Source organism: Struthio camelus, chromosome 2 (assembly GCF_040807025.1).
Source record: "Struthio camelus isolate bStrCam1 chromosome 2, bStrCam1.hap1, whole genome shotgun sequence".
Lineage (NCBI taxonomy): Eukaryota > Metazoa > Chordata > Aves > Struthioniformes > Struthionidae > Struthio > Struthio camelus.
In genome coordinates, this window is record NC_090943.1 from 49,973,441 (window position 1) to 49,993,378 (window position 19,938).

A 19,938-nucleotide genomic window follows, 5' to 3' on the forward strand; every position below is an offset into this window, starting at 1 on the left:
ACAGCAGGTAAAGAATTGTACAAGTGGCATTTTCTAAACCGCATTCATCTTGAAATTATGCTTACAACAAAAGATACTTTGACTTTCTGGAATGACTACTTAAATAGTTCTATAAACTATCCCCAAGTCACATCCCTGTCCCCCAGAAAAACAAAAGAATTTCACCACATTGTTTGGGGAAAAAAAAAAATCAGAAGAAGCTTTTATGTTGAACCTAGCAAAGAGTTCACAGAGAGCTAGACATCTGGTTAGAAGTCCTAAATCATTAGTACAAATAATTTCTTGGAAGGCAAATGAATAGTTCAGTTCCGTACGTATTTTTTCCCATCTGAACATGCCAAAGGAAGACGGCTTCCTAGCCTTTCCACTCCTTACAGCCTGAAGTTCTGAAAACACGAAACAAATCTTATCCAACATCGACCATAAATGCTAGAAACAACTTCTCATTTAAAGCAAGACTCTGGAAGACTCCAATGCTTTGGAAAAAAGGCAGAATGCCTGAATGAAATAAATCTCTCATTTGTAAATGGCATTTTTATTTTACTTACAGAAATCAAAGAAGCTGCAGGAGGATGAGGGGAAGAGTAGGAAAAAGCCTGTCATTTTTGCAGGAATTTTAAGTAGTTTTGCCAGAAACTCAAAATTCAACAAATGCAGCAGAGGTTTTAGAAGGTCAATTTTAAGTATATATCCATATTAGTCAGCTTTTGTATAAGCTTTATTATATATGTATGTCTACACAACCTGCCCAGAACTTTGGAACAAAGTTTCCAATGAAAACATTGTAAGCTTTGCTATATTTTTAAACCTTTCATGACAGTCTCATAAGCAAAGATGATATGTAAAAACATGCATAGAGAGTTGATCATAACCCTAATAGAAGCCCCATCTTCATTACCAGAGGGTAATAACATGCTTAAGATTAGACTTTCACACAATCAAGTTAAATGGGCCCTTTGTTGGTAAGAGCACTAAACGTGGCAGAGGCACCGACAGTATAACGGTTACTTAAAGAAGCTGCCATATAACATGGTTTCAAAAGCCAAAAGCACTTAATCTTTGCAATCTAGTTATCTATATTTCAGTGCCCAGTCTTCAACTCTTTAGCTAGGAAGGCTATGGCAGGATAACCTACTACTTGAACGCCCAATAACTATGTCTCTTGTCACGCTGGGTGCTGCACTGGTGAGCCTGGTAGGTTGCCCCTCCCTGCTAAAGATCAGGAGTCTGTGGTGACTTGTACAGACTTGGCAGCTTCCTAGAAGGGCACTGGTAAATAGATGTTCTCAACTCTCTCGCAAGCAGAAACTGGACTGAGCAGAGCAGATAGCAGTGTGGTACTAGCTGCTGTTATATGAAGGTCTTCTACTGGAGAAAATGGGCCCCCTAAAGGCTGCAGTATTTTCCGCTCCCTGGCACAATCCAGTTCTATAGTTTTCTCTCATCTTTCCCAGCCAACACCGCTGGACATCTGGTTCGCATACGGTAAATACTAGAACGTGGCTGCGAGCACACTGGCTACAAGTAGAAAAGACTGCGACAACACTAGAAAACGACGCCGGCTTCTGCAGCAAAGCATTGAGGGCTGCTCGATTCTGCCACTAGTTATTCCCAGCTAGAGTTCACAGCCTCTGATGGCGCCAGCCACTGCGTTTAGAAAAGGTTTTTTCCCCACCTTCACCCCACAGCCACAAGTGTTTCTTAGTCAAGCAAGAGCCGTTGTCATCTTGCATTCACTCTCTTACTTATTAAATAGGTTCTTGTTATTTTTGAGCCCATAGGGCTATACTAAAATCTAGTATTACACAACCACAGTATTTCTGTACCCTGACTGGACGATTGTGTCCTCCCCATAGCCTGCAAAATTATAATGACCTGAGGCACTGTGGTAAACAGCACAGGATGTACATGAATCGCCTTCCTACAGCCTGCCCACACGACCTCCTAGCAACCGATAACACAAACGCTGTTTCGCCAGTCACTGCACAGATATATTTCTTTGGGAGCCTTCTCAATTCTACCCTACTTATTCTATCTTGTTGGGCTCCGGGTTGAGATGAAGATCGCTGAGGAGAACAGTGAGATATGCTCTGATTGTTAAAGAGAGAAAGCTCAGGCCTCTAAGCAATGATGTTCCGTGCAAGAAGCAGATATGCTAGAAGTCACTGAAATGTCCTTCTCTGCTATTGCAAAGAACACGAGCAAAGCGCTGTGATAACTCAAGATGAAAGCGCTACAGAAATATGCACAAATCCTGCAACACTCTTGCTATAGTTTCTAATTCTTTTCCCAACCTATTTTGCTTTCTTTTTGTGAATTCAAATGAAGCTGGAAGCATTGGTAAGCATCTGCCTGTTGCATTCTTAGCTGCCCATTTGGAAAATCCTTTACTTTCACATATTCCAAAATAGTTTAAACAATGGCTAATCCAGCTGTAGCAGGTGCATCTTTTTAGTCAGTGTGCCAAAAAACAAAACCTGACCTCTGGTCTGCCCAAGATCTCTATTATTTGGTATCAGTATTACATTTACTGAGACTCACTGGACTGCTGCTACAGGATATAGGATAATCCAAACAGAACAAAACCTCTGGAAGACTACCTGATACCCTGCCTACACAGAAGAACAATTTGATGCTGAGTAGATTGTGCACATTTAAGATCCAGTCATTTTAGGAATTCTTAACCTGAGAAAGCCCATGCCTCAGTGCAGAGATAACAATATCTGCATGTGACGGCAGAACTTTTCCATCTTCCCTTTCCTGTAACTGCATCAACTTTTTATAATCTAGACAGCACACTGCAAACGGAAGGAACACCACCTCATGGAAGGAACAGCGTCTTTTTATTTTTCCTCTTGCTTTCCTGCCTTACTTGCAGGTCCTGTAGAAACACTATCAAACACTAACTTGATTATGAGTCTGCCTATAGTAACATTTAAGTCCCTGAGAACTCTCTCACCGGGTGCAGGACTTACACTCTGGTTAAAAACTTGCCACTTCCTTTCATGTCTTTTCCCTACCATCTTCCTGGTTTTGCTCACTATCACATATCCACATACTGAAAGAGTGACCCCACAATCCCTCAAAAAACAAAACACATCCTTCTTTTATACCCCCCCTAAAAAGTTACTTAAAATGGGATCCCTCAAAACTTGTATAGGCAGCCATCAAAAGTGCAGTACTGCCCTGATGAAAACGTATACCGATTTTCTACTGGTGACTCTGCTCCAAGCTGACCTCCCCTGTTTCTCTCCTTTACACATTGTAATTGTGTGATTTGTTAAAAGGCTTTTGATTTTGCACAAAATGTTTGCGCTTTCAGGTTAAAAAAAAAAAAAAAAAAAAAAAACATTACATAGTGCAATAGTAAGAGCCTTGTCTTTCCAAAGAGCTGGACCTGTGAGAGTGTTCATACTGAGAAGAGTTTTCAGAAACGTAAAGACTTTTTTTTTTTTTTTTTACTAGCAAGTTAAAATGAAAGTGCAACTGACTTCCAGATGAGGGTGTGGTGCTGGAAGACAAAAATGTAACTTGTCAGACCAACTCAGATCATTTCACTGAAGTACATCTCAACTGCAATACCTGCTACCAATCTGCTGACAAAAGAAGGTTAGTTTCCTTTTAATTTGTACTAATCTGTATATTAATTGTGATATATTGACCTTACATGCAAGTAGAAGAGTTAGGATTTGCTACTGGAAACTTCCGAAGCTGGCTTTGCAGAGAATCATGATTTCACTAAGGCACCTCCTTATTGCAACTTTTAAAATTAATTTGCTAAGTAGAAGAATAGGTTACTGATCAATTCATTCTGAAGGAAAAATCTATTTGTTTAAACGCGGAATATTAACTTCATTCAAAAATGTATTCATACAATCTCACATCAGGTTCATACACACAGAAAAAATGAATTTGTATCTCAGTAGAAAGCGGCTAACTCCTGGAGTAACCCTGCAAAACACATGCAAAGCTATTAATATACCTCCTAGAAAACAGATGTCTATTGGAATGAATAGGAATGATAGATATGAACAGGAACGTTAGCCAAAACATGACTGTATTATTTTAAGGGAGAGAAATAGCAACTGTGAAGTATTAGATAACCGTTCGTTTCTGCCAAGAATTCAAACCAGCCAAAATCATTTCAGGCAGGGGAGCACGTTCCCTGTCACAGCCAAACTGCTTCGTGGTACCCAGACATCTTAAAGTGTGCACCAAAAAGTTTCTTCATCATTTTGCTTTCAAATATATCTGCCAGTGATCCAATTTGATTAAACATTCCCAGATGGGTTCTGTAATAAGTGTTTACAGCACAGCCACATCTTTTCCTTTCAATTTTCTTCCAATCTTGACTAAGTGGATTAAACACTCCATACTGCAGTTTCTCTTCTGGTGAAACAGCAACATTTGCTTCTTATGTTTGAATCTCTCCTAGGCAAGTACTATAAAGCTGCAAAACACTGCTGCTGTTGAAAAATCCTGCTAACACCGATTGTTAGGCACGGAATGTGCATATCTGTTGTCAAACTAAGTAACAGAATTACTTTATTTTCCATTCTGCACACCACACCTAGGCAACAGTAAATGTCAGAGGACAAGCCTCAAAAAGCAATTATTGTTTAAAGTGGGAAGTGTTTGGAAATGTTAACATGAAAGTCCAGCAAAGTCAGTAAGGATCAAAACCAAGCCAAAGAGTTCATTTCTAACTGGCACATATTTTTAAATTTAGATAGGAGAGTCCCTGAAAAGAATAATTTATAAGTGTCAAGCAAGGATGGAAATTATTCATTTCTTTCTAATTAATTGGTCTGTATCCCTGACTATGACATCAGTCAGTACCTTATTCTTACTGGTAGACAGAGAGCACTGAAAATTTTCAAAGAGCTACTGCTCATAAGGGTTTGGCAACCCTTCATTAAATCCTTCTTTAAAAAACAGAAATAATATTTGCAATTTTTTCAAATGTGAAAATGCCAAATTGTAGCTCTGGGTAGAATACCAGGTAAGAATTTGTTTTCAGTAATACTGGCCTTGAATTCTGAAACACTGCCGAAGATGAGAGAAAGGAATGTGTTTTTCATTTTCAGCAGCTTTTTGCCACTCTTGCTAAGAAATCTTAATCCTGTTTATCTCAAGAAAATGGAGTACTGTAGAGCGTAGTTTTCAGCAAAGAATTTCAGCAAATTAGTAAATGAACACAATTACAGGAAGAAAAGAACATACTGTAGGACATGGCTTGCCTAAGAATCAGTCTGAAGATAAGAATACTAAACTTCAACCTTAAACAGGCAGTGAGAACATAACCTCAGTGTTTACTAACACTAAGTCATGTCATGAGATGAACTTGAAAAAATAGCAGAGGTTCTGAACTGTTTGGGTGCTTGTGGGCAGTTTTGTATGTGATAAGATTCCTTTCCATACATAACATCCTGAGAAGTTTCCAGCCATAAGATTCAGCATACCCGCACTAATTTGATTCTATAAAAAATTCCACTCGGGCCTAAAGCCATTCACTGCGTGAGATGGAGACTAAACTGAGTAATTGTGTCCCACTGCTGATTCCACTAGACAGCTGTGCTTTAAGTAATTGGTATGTATACATGTGCCTGAGAAACAAACAAGCACACTCTCCCTATATAATACTCGCATCCCAAATTTGCCAGAAATATATGAGAGTAGAATACTTCTACTTTCCTCTCAGCTTCAAACTGCTAATAGGCCTTATCCACTATAGGGTAATAGTATTCAGAGCCTTTAACCAGTACTGCTTTGCTTTGCTGAGGCTGTATAGAGAAAAAAAAAAGTGTAATTTCAACTCTACAGAGGTGCAGGCAAATTTATTTTGCAATAGAATATAGTCATACATAACTGAGTCAGAGCAGTTGAAGCAATGATGGCTCCTCAGCTGAAATGTGCTAACTAGTGAGGTGCACTACAAGCCTCTTGCAGCCTCAAACACTGAGGCTAACGCAAGCATTTGAAGTGAATCCATTTTACTTTGCGTTGCATCAATATGGTCAGTTACCCCACTTCACAGGAGAAGCTGAGACTTGGTCTCTTCTGCCTCCATCACTGTCTAGCTCTTTGTACTGGCTCTAGTAGTCTGACTATTTGCAAATGCATTCTTAATATCTAACTTGTTTACATTCGAGATTGATAAGCAACCTTGAGAAAGGATTTTAGGTTTCAACAGAAATTTTAAAACTTGGAACCAAGTTGCTTTTCTTTCTCTTTGTCCTGCAGCTTTTGCCATGGGCTGGGATATGAACAGCTCAACTGATTACTGGATTGAGGACGAGGGTGATCTCAGCTCTGTTATAGATTACAACACGTATGAGCTGCTTTGTGAAAAGGACGATGTAAGAAATTTCAGTAAATTATTCCTCCCTGTGTTCTATACGTTGGCTTTCACTGTTGGAGTCGCTGGAAATTCATTAGTGGTAGCAATTTATGCCTATTGCAAGAAACCGAAGACCAAGACAGATGTGTACATCATGCATTTGGCCATTGCTGATTTGCTCTTACTCTTCACACTCCCTTTTTGGGCTGCAAATGCAGTGCAGGGATGGGAACTTGGAAACGCCATGTGCAAGCTCACTTCTTCTTTATACACCATGAATTTCAGCTCTGGCATGCTGTTCCTGGCCTGCATCAGTGTGGATAGATACAGGGCCATTTGCAAATCCCAAGGTCATAGAAGAGCTGGAAAACAGTGCAGTGTAACCTGCATCTGGGTCTGGCTGTCTGCTATTGTACTCAGTATCCCTGAACTGATATTTAACCAAGTGAAGAAATACAATGACAGGAATGAATGCCTTCCTGTATTTCCAGTGAACATGGAAACACTCTTAAAAGCAGCCATTCAAATCCTGGAAATTATCCTGGAATTTCTGCTTCCTTTCCTAGTAATGCTGACCTGCTATTCAGCTACTGCTAGAGCAATCTTTAGATCTCCAAATGCTAAAAAATCTAGACCCTTCATAGTTCTGCTGGCAGTAGTAGCCACTTTTATTATTACTCAACTGCCTTACAACACTGTTAAGTTCTGGCGAGCCATAGATACCATCTACCTGTTGATTACTGACTGTGATGCAAGTAAAACTATAGATGTTGCACTCCAGGTAACTAAGAGCATAGCTTTGTTTCACACCTGCCTGAACCCTCTTCTGTACGCCTTTCTGGGTGCGTCTTTTAAAATGCATATTATGAAAATAGCAAAAAATTACGGATACTGGAGAAGACAACAACAGAATGGAATAACTGAAGAAATTTCTATGAATTATGAAGACCATACAGAAGAAACAATTAGCTTCACTATATAGACACTCTGTTTTCATTATCTTGTGTAACAAAGGGTTTATTTACTAATTAAAGGGGTATTGTTTCCACATCTGTTTTGCAAGTCAACTTCCAGATGAATTTCTGGACCTACAAACTAGCCAGGACACTACAGTGCAGTTCAAAATGGAACATGTTGATCAAAAGCAAGCAGCAGGCAAAAACTGTATACTGAAAGTACTAGAAACAACTGGAGATACTCACTTAAAAAAAAAAAAAAAGATTTAAAAGGGTCACAGTACTAGGCTATTATATAGGTCAACAATCTGTACATGCCTAAAATGGATAAAGAAACCAAAAGCAATAACACCACAGTACAGGAACTTTTATATCAAAAGTTAGTAATTTTCATGCCTTTAAAATGTAACACTATAGGTGTACTTCTCTGTTTTGTAACAGCTTGGAACATTTGCCTAAAAAAAATTTCCATGTTTTTCCTTAGCTATCATCCCATAGATACCCTTGCAGCAATGAATGAAATGAGGGATCAGTTCACAGCTGAGAATTAAGTCAGAAAACAGAAAACAAAACAAAAAAGCTATTGTGTGTTTCCACATACATATAGCAACAACAACATACCTCCAGGAAAATCAACAACTCCTTCTCCGGAACTACCTAAAATGACCTTTCATCTCTCCCTTTCATTTTCTGCTCACTCTGAACTTCAGCAACCCTGTGTCCCATGAGGGGTACGTTCCAGATCTCTGGTTCTGATCCTAGATTCATAAGAGACGGTTATCCAGGATCTCATTCTTGTCACTTCCTAAAAAAATGGCTCAGCTTCCCTCTCACTCTTACAAAACACTTGGGCAACAAGTATCAAGGCAACCAAGGAATGGCCTTACATTTTTCAGCTATTCCCTATCTTAATTTTGAATGGGGAGCCCTACGATCTATTACAAAAATATATACTTTTATATGTACCTTTATTGCATGTCTCTGGATTTTACAGGTGTAGTGGGGGCTCTGAGCTTTCATGCCAATCACTGGCTGAAAGAAGAGCATAAACTATACGCAGTAGAGCTAGATGCAGACAGTAATTGTCCTTAAAGAAGAAACTAATGACAAGGAAACACTGACCTGTGAAAGCAAGAAGGTAATTGTTTTGGAACTGTTCATTCCGATGTTAGAGTGAAGTGCTTAATGAATAAAATCCATAGATCCATATCCCTCTTGTAACTGAACTAACTCCACTTGATATCCAAGGATAACCTCAAGAAACAATCTTAGGCAGCTGATACAGAAGATAATGTAATAAAAATAAAGTCCCTAGCACTAACAAAAAGATTAGATAGCCACTGAAGTCCTAGAGACTCTCAGTACAAATACGGTATGAGGGAAGACATCTGTTGGTAAAAGACTGCAAGAGGGATAGTAGAAGATGGCAGGCCAGTTTTTTGATTCCACAATGGGGAAGTTACACATTGTTCACTTAATTAACGCTGTTAAGAGAGGCAACGCACTGTAGATTTGCCCAAGAATTGTATGGCTAAATAAACTGAAAACTCTGTTTACCGTGATAAAAGAAATCAACAAGTGTGTGTGTATATACAAAACTTACCTATTTCTTTGATCTTTTTTTATTGTATTTGCTCTGCCCAAAGTTCTAACATGTACTCATATTCCAAGTGTTATTCCTTTAGAGCACGCATAAAACTTAAAACTAGTTCCTTGGCCAAACAATGGCACTATGTGAAGTTTTGGCTTTGTAAATGTCAAAATAGTATAGTCAAAGTATTAGCAGGAATAAGAAAAAGTTTTAAGCTAATCTTCTGACACAGGGCCTGGAATTTCTAGTAGGAATTTGTAAAATGAATCAGGCACTGCAATAATTATAATCTTCTAAAATAAAATATATGAAGACACAATAAAATGTAAAAATATGAAAAGTGCATTGGCTTCCACTTTTGCTGTCTTTATCTTGCTTTGTTTTAGTAAGCATTGACATCTCTCATCACAGGTTTTTATTTATCTATCAGGAAAAGCTAGAGGCCTTGCTTCATGAATGAGAGAGGCTCCGACTCCTTGTGGAACTCATAGTCGGTGGAATTTACAGTCTTTCATAGAGGGGTACCGAAGCTGACCCCTGCACAGCGCTGGCCAGAATTCTAGGAAAACAGCAGTTATTCCATGAGTTTCTAGAGACATTTGAAATGCATCAACAGATTAGCTTTCAAAATGAAAAAGTGGTGTTACACCACACTGCCCCACATCATCTGTTGCTTATGAAAGCCAACCAGAACCTCTCATTCTTGGACTCTGCTCCTAGTTACACAATCATGGACTGGAAGAAAAAATTCTGAAACGATAGACAAGGAACAACAGTAGCATACGTAAGACACAAACCTCTTCTTTCTCTTTGGATGGCAGAATCTTACAGAATTTCTGTCCAGTATTTTGCAGAAATACAAGGGTGTGAATTGTAAAGTCAGAAGTGCTTGACAGATGTGCTACACAGATGGTCTACTTATACACTGGTAAATGTGACACGTTTAAGCCATACCGTATTTACCGTGTAAGTGCAGAGTACCCAGTCCTCAAGTTCCACCCAGACCAAAACAAACAAACAAACAGCAGAAAAGGAGGCTCTGACTGGAGCTACACATTTGTGCCTTTTGTGTCCGTCTTTATACAAATCTGACTGTCCTAATTATTTTTTTATTAGAAATAAGACAAGCCAAATAACGCTCTCTTACTTTTGCGCTCTCCTCTTTTTATTATTCACATAACTCATTTTATGAGTAATATCTTTTGTGTGTTACCTGCTACAAACTTTTCCATTACCCGCCTTGGGGACTGCAATGTACAGCTGGGAGACACTGTCCCAGGGCAAGCGTAGCTAGCTATTAAGTGACACTCTCAGATGAAGAGGCAAGGTATAAATATCATACCTCCAGCTCTGATATACTAGAAAGGAGACAAAGAGCCCTATCTCCTGGTGAGTCTAGGTATTGCACAGGCATATCTGAGTACATAGCTTCCCCACACAAAAGTACATAGGTAAAACATTCAAGCTTATCTCTAGTCAGCAGCTCAGTTTATTCAGTTAGCTTCCAAACTCTCAGGGAATTATGATTTTCCAGTTGCTGTCACATACGTTTGGATAAAAAAGTAACTGCACTACTGTGACAGGGACATTTACCATTTATAAACCAACCCATTGATCTTTCTGGGAAGAACAACATAGGAAAATTGCCAGTAAGAGTCAATCAGCATAAAAGAGTCGTTTAAAAAACAGCCACATTTTCACTGTAGATGGTATACCCAAATCTCACACACAAGCTGACAGAGACAGCTTCATAAAAACAAAGTTTGAAGGCTATTGCCATAAAGGCGCAAGTTATCTGATGGAAAGAAGTATAATTTAAAGAACAACTGTGGCATTTGTTCCATGAACTAAAATCAGAGGTTCTTAAAAGGGCCTGAAAATCCAACTCAGATTTGACTTTTGGACTTTGTCTAATAAAACAAAGACTTGCTTCTGTTTTCTACTGGTTTACCTTCTGTTGTCTTTCCTCAAGAGGAGACAATTTTTCATCTCAGAACTGGAAAGCAAATATTTTTGTTATACCAGTTCTTAGAAGGAAGTTTAGACTTAGCCACTCTTATTTAGATTTTCTGTGCTTACCACTGCTCCACCACTTCTTGCCATTGATCACGTAACTGTTTCCATCTCGCTCAATGCTGCACTGCATATTGGTGGCATCACTTGAAGCTACATCAGGTTCTGTGTTAAAAAAACAAAACAAAACAAACAACTAGATTAAGTATACAGGTACTACCTGTATAGCACTACCACCACAAATACAGGGATCTACATATACTGTAAACACACTATTTTGCTCCCAGTAGAAAAGCCGTTTCAGAACCTCACTGCTGGTGGTCAAAGGCGTTCTTTTTCTAACGACACTTTATTCATAGGCAGCTTAAGCTGACTTGTTCTTGGGCCCAAACTAGTCTTTATATTAAAAAGCCTTCTTCCCTTCCTGACATTTTTAAATCCTTTCCCCTCCCAATGCACTACTTACAGATAACAGTCATATCTCTTCTCAGCCTTTGTTTTTCCAGTGAAAGGAAAGAGATTTAAACCTCTTTTATGATGACACTTGACTGGTTTATGAAATAGGTTACATAAATTGGTTGCCAGCAGTGTCAGCAATGATCTTGAAAAGGAAAGATTAATTCTGTTTCCTTTCACCCTAAACTTCTTTGTTAAGCCATCTTCTCTCAAGTTTTCAGTGAAAGCATCTTTTTACTCTTGGGGGACAGAGTGAAATAGAATAGGCAAAGTAAAGATCCAACTCTAAGACCAAGTTCTCTCAACTCCTGCTGACACAGGAAGGCCAAAATTTTGACATCGCATGTTTAAAAGTTACCTTCCTATATCAAAAAAGCTTTTCAGAGGTGCTGAATGACACAAGATTCCAATAGTAATGCATATGACGCTGAGCTAAAGACATAAAGAAAGTGCATCATGTGTTTCTCGAGTTATTTTTAGGGTTATGCCCCAAAAACGCCAATCATGACATAATGCAAAACTATACAACTTTAACCACAATCATCATACTTGTACCTACATGTATGTTTCTAGAGAACCCCCAAAGCACACTGTAAAAATGGTAAGTGCTATCGTAAATCTGGTTTGTACAATAACCTATACTTTACTAGTACTAAAAATAAATTGAAACCATGTGGAAAGCAAACACTAATTATTTTAACACTCCGAAGTGGCAACCATCAGACAGAAAGCTCTGAAAGTACAGCAAGGGTGCCTAACTTTGCACTCACATCTTTCCGGGGTCACACTCACAGGCTCAGTGGAAATATCTGCATTAATTCATTAACACATAACAACTTGTGGTTTTTTGCAAAAGCTATTGTGGAAATTGTGCCAGTTGCCTGTAACTTTCTCCCGGAGAAAAATTTACCTGTCATGCAGAAACAAGAACTAATCTTCCCTTCAAGGAGAGGCTCAAGCCACTCTTTCTTTTGCTCTTCGGTCCCGTACAGGTGGAGGACCTCCATGTTTCCCGTATCTGTAAGAAATCAGCAGTCATGTTTACTTCTAGAGACACCCAACTGGTAAGGTATAAGATGCCCACATTTATAACATTCGCAGTGCTGTAGTTTAGGCACAGAGTGTGCTAACCAGGTGCATGACAGTTGAAAACTTCAGGGGCAAAGAAGCATTTCCCTGTCTCCTCAGCGATTAGCGCATAGTCAAGCTGGCTGAGACCACTGACATCTGGGAGAAAAAGGTTCCACAGACCTTCTGCTTTTGCCATTTCCTGTTGAAAAAGTCAAAGGAAAAAACACTAGCAATAAACTTTCATCCTGCAATGAAGTTTGGCCTGCTACCCATTTTCTTCCTTCCTGCCTATTACATTGTCCAATATAGCTGCTTTTTTATTTTTTTTTCCCTCAAATAGCTATTTTCAATAGATACAGTCTTTGAGTTAAAGTTTAGGTATACCCTTCACAGAACTCACTTTTACTTTTCTCCACTTTCGTTTGTATCTCTCATCTCCTTTTGCATGCTTCCCTTAATTCCTTCTTTCTTTCCTTCCACTGTTCCTCGCTCTGTTTCCTTCCATGCAGTCAGAGTAACTTCTCCAAAGGCATATACCATGCTTTTATCGCTACAGTGCTCAAGAATATTTACTATCCAGTACCTTCAGTCTCTCAAGCACTGGTGGTTTCTTCCATTTTTCCTTCGCTTTTTCATGTCCAGCATAGTATTTTATTATTTCCTTAGAGAAACAATTAAAGAGTTTGTTTAAATAAATAATGATATTTAACATATACAAGTAATTATATGGTTTGTTTTAGAGCCCTGCACCTTAAGGAACTAACAACAAAGTATTCAATATCTCTTTCTGTCATACAGTTGGCTGCATTACACATTAAAAATATAATTCAAAAATCAAGCCGTAATCTATTCATTTTGCAAAACTTTAAATGCATCATGGAGATGATCCCCATCAGTACATTTCACACATGCGAATGGCTTGCAGTGGTTTAAAACATATGATGAGGAAAGTAGAAGACACAATGTTTTCTAAAGATACAAGGAACTGGTACAAAAAGCATGCATGCGAGAAATAAACTCAAAAGTCAAACAACAGATAAAACTCAGTCTGATGTACTGGCACATGACATCCAGATTTCCTGTCACACCATTCAGATATACAAGCTATTTAATCATTTTTAACAGAGCAAAACCGCAAAGAATGCTTTTTTTTCCTGTCAAAATAACTTCTTGACAGATTATGTAAACTTTCACTCTGAGCAGTGAGTATTAGTACTATATAGAACTGTGTTCTATTTAGGGAACCTAGTATTTGACAAGGATATTTTAGTAAGGCATAGCACTACGAAGATGGCCCCAGAACGAGTTTTAGAATGAAAAAAAAAAAAACAGTGCTTAAGAAACTCTCCCTTCTCCCTACCTGTTATATTCTTCCTCTATAAACACTGCAGGAACACTGAACTGTAAGTCTAAACTTCATTTTCAGGTAAACAATTTTGTGTGCTGATTTTATGATATTACACAATTCTCTTTATTCAGGGATTCCAGAGCATCTTTCACACAGCTTTGCCATGAAACAATTATTACGCTAGTTGCACAGAAAGATTAAATGCCTTTCCTAAAAATTACACAGTAAGAGAAATTCAGAACTAGAACCTACAACTCCTGATTTGCAAGTCCTGCTGTCAGAAATAACTTAAAACAACAACGCTACTCACTGCAGAACTTTCATGGCTAATTGTGGTTCGTATGTTTGTTTTTAAAGCAAGTACACCTAATTATTTTAAAGGTTTCCTTCCAGAACAATCCAAAACTAGTTACAGATAGACTTTTAAGAAACTTTAGATACCAAGAATTTCTGCTCTCAACCCTTCCTTGTGGTAGGCAGGTATATTCATAAGCCATTTAGTTCTCTACACTTCTGCCTGACTAGAAAAACAACGAAAAACATCCAACCAAAGAAACACCCAACTCTGCAACAAATGTCATCTGCGCTTCCACTAGACTGAAAACTGAATCGACTTTCCAAATGAACAATTTTTAACATTTCATTAAATTGAGAAGAAAAATGCTTCATCTCATTTTACCTTCCTCTAATTATGGATTTCTGTGGATATTTCCACTCTCTTGATTTCATACCTTCGCTGGTATTAGATATATCCAAGAATGAGGCTACGCTGATACATTATGGAATCATGTTCACTAACATACAAACAAGAAGAGAGAGACCAAAGCGAGAGAGAGACCGAAGCATTGAATATTGTATGGTTAAAAACAGTATTGTCCTTTTTAAACTGACAACCCAGAGTATATTCCCCTTTGAAGCAAAAAAACCAAAACCTTAATATTCTTAAAATAGGAGATTTACAGAGTCACACAAAAATCAGCAACATGCAGTCATGGAAGTTATGCATGAATTCCTTATACAGCATTACATTACCTTTTCAGAATAACAACAGCTCAGGATACTGCGAACTATAACCAAAGCAAAAAAAACCCAAAAACCTTGTCCTATCATATACTGAATTAAGGCTGAATAAAGTAATAGGCTAGAGTTACAGGAACAGAAAAATTAGGGCAACAACATGCTTCTCCACATATTAGTTGAAGAAGACAACACTTCCTCAATCTTAATTCCAAAGTTTCTAACAAGAAATCTGAATATAGGCATGCTGTAATGCAGTGAGCTACAATGAGCACAGAAACAGTGGTAGACATAATGCAATACTTGATATGAGGCTGTCTCATGAAATGCTGCATTCTGGCTACTCCCAATTTCTGAATAAGAGAAAGGAAGATGTGTAATACACTCATGTAATCACACCACATCTGGTGTCCATGACAACACATCAGAATTAATAGAAATAATACTTTCAATAAAGGGTCTCAGAGTATCTATAAAAAAGGAAAAACAGAACCACCATCCTAAGCACCCTAACCACAGTGACATTCTAAATCAATTAGATTAATAAAAGAAATCCAAACGTTAGGCTCTTTGTGTCCTGATTTTACTTCTTCCTTGGAATTGAAAAGCAAAAAACTCAAGAAAGAAGTGAAAACAAGAGTCTGGAATAGGATTGAGAATTTACAAGACATAAGACAGTGTGAGCTCACTAAAGAGAGTGACACAGCACCTGCACGCATGCACTACGTCAAAACTAAGTATGAATCCTTGCACTTCGTACGTAAGAGTTCTAGGTTTTTGTTAGGATACCATGGTATTAACTATGAACAAGGTATTCCTCCACTTTTAAAAGTAAGTCTTAGCATTTATTAACAACACATACAACATTTCATTTCTTCAAGAAGATTCATGCAAACTGTAACGACTTGCGTTAATATTTTGCAAGCACCACCAGAAACATCACTGCGTGAAAAATAAAGCTGTTCTGGGGAAGGAAAAAAAAATAGGAGGACATTATTTCTATATGAAAGTTTTACATTTTTGTAAACTCTACTCACAAAACGGTCATTTAGGAATAAGTTTACTAAAAACTTTTACCTTCTCAGCCGGATATATGTGCTGTGTCATGAACTGCTTTACCTTCAGCAGAATTTCTTGGCCTTTCCTACTTTGATGGAACAACTCTCCTGAAATTCTGTGATGTGTTCTGCTGCTGAAAGATGATCTAAAGAAGAACATCCAACAGAGTAACAAATACGACCACATTTTCCCTGATAACAGTATGAGCTGCCTTATACAGGCATTGAAACAAGTGAAGGGGTTGTAAGAGCTTTGCCTGATCTTACATCAGTAGTTTAGATTTCTCTTACCTTTTTGAGAGCTCTAACCCTCTCTCTGCCAAAGGCTTCACCACCTTAGCAAATTCATGACTATTCTCTGCAGAAGCATTTCCAAGGAGATATCTAGCATATATACCCTAAAACCAAAAGGAAAGGCATATATGGCATAATTATGCCATAAAATTATCTCTGTTTATTTCTTCAGCTAGGTAAGTAAAACATAAATGAACATGGTAGGAAAAGCATCAGCAGCTACCGTAGTGTTATGAATTACAGAGTTTACTGGGATATGTTTGTATTGCTTGTGGCCCATATCTGATATAATGGAAAGGCTTGACCCAAAAAATAAAAATAAAAAACAAAAAACAAAAAAACATACCCCAGCCAAACCAAACTAAAGGAAACCCCACAAGAACTAGTAGAGCAAAAAAAAAGAACGTCTGCACATGATACCGCAAGCAAGTCCAGCCTGTCCCTTAAGCCAACTGACACCAGAATACATTATGATTATTATCCATAACTACGTTACCTGCCCACTCTACAGGTCTAGAGTGTAGACCTACACTCTAAATTAATAGCAGGTAGTTTATCTCATGCTTACTAAGCTGGTCTCATGCTGCAAACTTCTCATGAAACTGTACTCCAGTGGCTGAAAATCTAAATAAACAATTACTTCTGTTGACAATGAATCAATGAAACTTATTTTCTCCTGCAATCAGATGTCAAGACTGGGCTACTATGTGCACTTTCTGCTCATAAAATGCCAAGTTGACACAGCCTCCTTTTCATCTGTAGGTGACACCAACAAGATCTTACTTATCTGCTACTTCTTCTATCTACTTCCATGAGAGCTGCAGAAGCTTACTAACATCTTTGTTTCTGTGTCATATTGGACCTGAATCAGGCAGAATCCAAAAAGAAGTCCAAATGATAGAACTGCCAGCACACTGGCACGTCAATCACAAAAATCCACACATCCACTTTTTCCTTCTTTAGCCTGCTTTAGTAAGAATTTAGCTACAACTAACACAAGGTACTTCATGCAGCAGGAATTCTATCCTAGAGAGTTACTGGTCATAACCATCTAAGATACTGCTTCTGAAGGAACAAACTGAAGTACAATGTTTTCAGCTATTCTTAAAAACACAATTCATATTTTGAAGAAGTATTATCAATCTACAAATACTCATAATAAAAATATGCAACATTTCAGAAAATATCAGTGAAAGTATTACCTGGGATATCCCGGCCATTTTAAAATATGACAAAGCAAGAAAAAAATTCAAGTTGGAAAAAGTAGTGCTAATACCCCGGCAGCGGCGGTAAATGGAAATCAGTTCTTCAAATGAAGGCATTTCTACAAAACAACAAAGTATTTTAGGATACTCAAAATTTTCTAGGATTTTTCCGCCTTATTTTTCAAACATTTGAACAGCTTTTTCAGCTTTATGATACCTGCAATTTACACAGTAAAAATAAACTATGATTTATCATCTCATGAGCTAAGTAATATAAGAAGAGCCAGAAGGAAATAGGAATTGTCTGAATTCCAGCCAAGCATAACACTTCCTACTTCCCACTCCCACCCCAGCCAAGAAACAAATTGCATCAGTTTTTTTTAAATGAAATAAGTTTACATGTAAATAACTTTTCCTTCAGTATCTCTAAGAAAGCTTCAAAATAACCTTTTATAGAAGTAACACAGAGTGGCTAATCCACAGCATATAACAGCAGGATTACCTGTTCTAATAATAAACCTTACTAGCAGCACGTTTCCCACAACGAAGAAAACTATGGAGAAGGTCTCGTCAAGTGCGCAATGATTTGCTCATTCATTTCACATTTCATTAGTGTTTATAAAGGTAACATATCAAATAGAAATCAACCCTATAATTCATTTTGCCAAAAAAATTACAACTTCGTACCTACAGTGTCTTTGAAATGAAAGGCAATTCCCAAGTCCTTAATAGATGAAGGCCAAAAGTAGAACATAGTGGCATATGCTAAATCTGATAAAGGATGACCAGTAGTTGAAAGCTCCCAGTCCAGCACTGCCAAAACACGAGCCTTAAATAAAAATAAAAACCTCTCATGAACGATAGGAGATAAACAAGTTGAGTGCTCCACACCCACAAATGTACAACCCACTTAATATCCAACAGCTTTATTGCTGGAACATGCTCCAAGGTTACTATATGTTTAAAATTACATACATGCATTGTAACTGTCCACAGCAAAATCAGTTCCTTTTAGTACATTGTTAGGCTCTACAGACGGTTAACGTTCACATAGAGGCAGAAAAGCAGCCATGTTTCCAATGGAAATCCATCTTATATTACGTACCTTTGACTAATGGTTTTCTTGTCAGAAACTTCTAGACTATTCTATTCAAAATATGGTTGAAAAACCACATCCTAAAGAACTGCAAAAGTACTGATAGGTTTCTTTTGTGTCTAGCCCTTCATAATGTTGCACAGATACAATTTGTGAATGGATTTTTATAACCTAGCTGTCCTGTAGTCCTACGTGACCACGCCAGTCTACGCATGATCCCTCACTACCGATTGCCTTGAACTAGGCACAAAAGACTGTCCTACGTGGCTGTTCCTACATACACAGCAACAGTTTCTATGGACTATTTAAAATGATCTATTTACAGCTTGGTCAGTTCTTTCACCTGCAGCAGGAATTGCCAACTACAACTGGGAATGCCAGAATCTCTGCTCAAGGAGTCAAACAGCACATTTTAAGCCTACAAATAGTGTCTGTCAATTGGTCTATGTACAACAGAAGCGGCTTAGGGGAATTGCTGGGGCCTGCTGCTTTGTTATGAGGCTGGGTAGGAGCTCAAGCAGTCACCTTGTCTCAAGTCAGTCCCTTGGGTCATTTCTCTTGGAGACTACTGGGGACCTTCTGGATCACCCAGGGAACAGATGACAAAAGTGCGCTGGATACGCCCACAGACACAACCTTGATACCTGGCTACACCACAACTATCGCTATAGGGCAAACTAATTTCATCCTTATAATCACAACTGTAACTTAAATTCCATAGATTTTGCCAAAACAAACTCTAACCATTTCATCTCCCAACAGTTCTATGCGAAAAGTAAACAAAAATACATTAAAGTTGCTATTTTATTGATAACAGAACCGCTTATCTTTTGCTCCTGATTACAAAGAGGCATCAGAAACAGAACTTTTGATCCTATACTGAAAGTACAAGTGATCTGTAGTATAAAATAGAACAGATTTACAATTAATTCAAAGACTGTCTGACATCTCTTACCTTCTCATCAAGAATAGTAAAACAACCTCAGAATTTGTATATTCTGATTTGCAGAAAGTTAACTTATGAGTTAAGGTTGCTAAGCCTGATAAGAAAAATCACATTTTATTTTAAAATTATTTTCTTTAGATCATAAAAGGGCAATTTGCCCCTTAAAAGAAATCAAACTACTGCACGGATCATATTTTAAAGCCCAAATCCCCATCTATATTGTGCAGGTATTGCAGAGTCTTGGTTACATACACCAGGCATATCTTTTGCTCACAAGACAGCAAACAACGTGGAAAGATTCACAATGAAAACATGATTATGCCGATATACAAGTAACAGTATTTCTACAAACTAGAAAACCTCTCTTCCTTTCCCTTAAAGACGAATTAGGAATGTTCACAGTCTCTGTGATTTACATCTGTTCCTTAACTAAGCAGCTTTGACAAATTTTTCTTTGCTTCCACTGATATCACATATCATGCATTTAGATCCTTTTCGAAAAGCCATGGTGGTCAAGTCCTACCGCAGATTTCAAGGGGTTTTGGAT

At 38.0% G+C, this 19,938-nt stretch overlaps 2 protein-coding genes across 2 annotated transcripts in view; one reads left to right on the top strand and one right to left on the bottom strand.

Moving 5' to 3' along the window:
- Nucleotides 1–19,938, bottom strand: part of ACAD11 (acyl-CoA dehydrogenase family member 11) — a 33,904-nt gene that overhangs the window by 7,996 nt on the left and 5,970 nt on the right. The window contains exons 6-13 of the mRNA XM_068935612.1: nt 18,037–18,178; nt 17,347–17,468; nt 16,142–16,248; nt 15,870–15,996; nt 13,011–13,088; nt 12,488–12,626; nt 12,267–12,374; nt 10,967–11,065 (exon numbers count right to left, since the gene is read on the bottom strand). Of these exons, the coding sequence (XP_068791713.1) occupies nt 10,967–11,065; nt 12,267–12,374; nt 12,488–12,626; nt 13,011–13,088; nt 15,870–15,996; nt 16,142–16,248; nt 17,347–17,468; nt 18,037–18,178 (922 nt within the window). The remainder of the gene's footprint in view (nt 1–10,966; nt 11,066–12,266; nt 12,375–12,487; nt 12,627–13,010; nt 13,089–15,869; nt 15,997–16,141; nt 16,249–17,346; nt 17,469–18,036; nt 18,179–19,938) is intronic.
- On the top strand, nt 3,476–7,452 carry ACKR4 (atypical chemokine receptor 4). Its single transcript, XM_009687847.2, has 2 exons — nt 3,476–3,609; nt 6,244–7,452. The coding sequence occupies exon 2, from the start codon at nt 6,252–6,254 to the stop codon at nt 7,320–7,322; it is 1,071 nt and encodes a 356-aa protein (XP_009686142.1). The 5' UTR covers nt 3,476–3,609; nt 6,244–6,251; the 3' UTR covers nt 7,323–7,452.

Excerpts from the sequence above, each read along its gene's own strand:
- ACKR4 (XM_009687847.2), top strand. The coding sequence starts at position 6,252 with ATGGGCTGGGATATGAACAGCTCAACTGATTACTGGATTGAGGACGAG.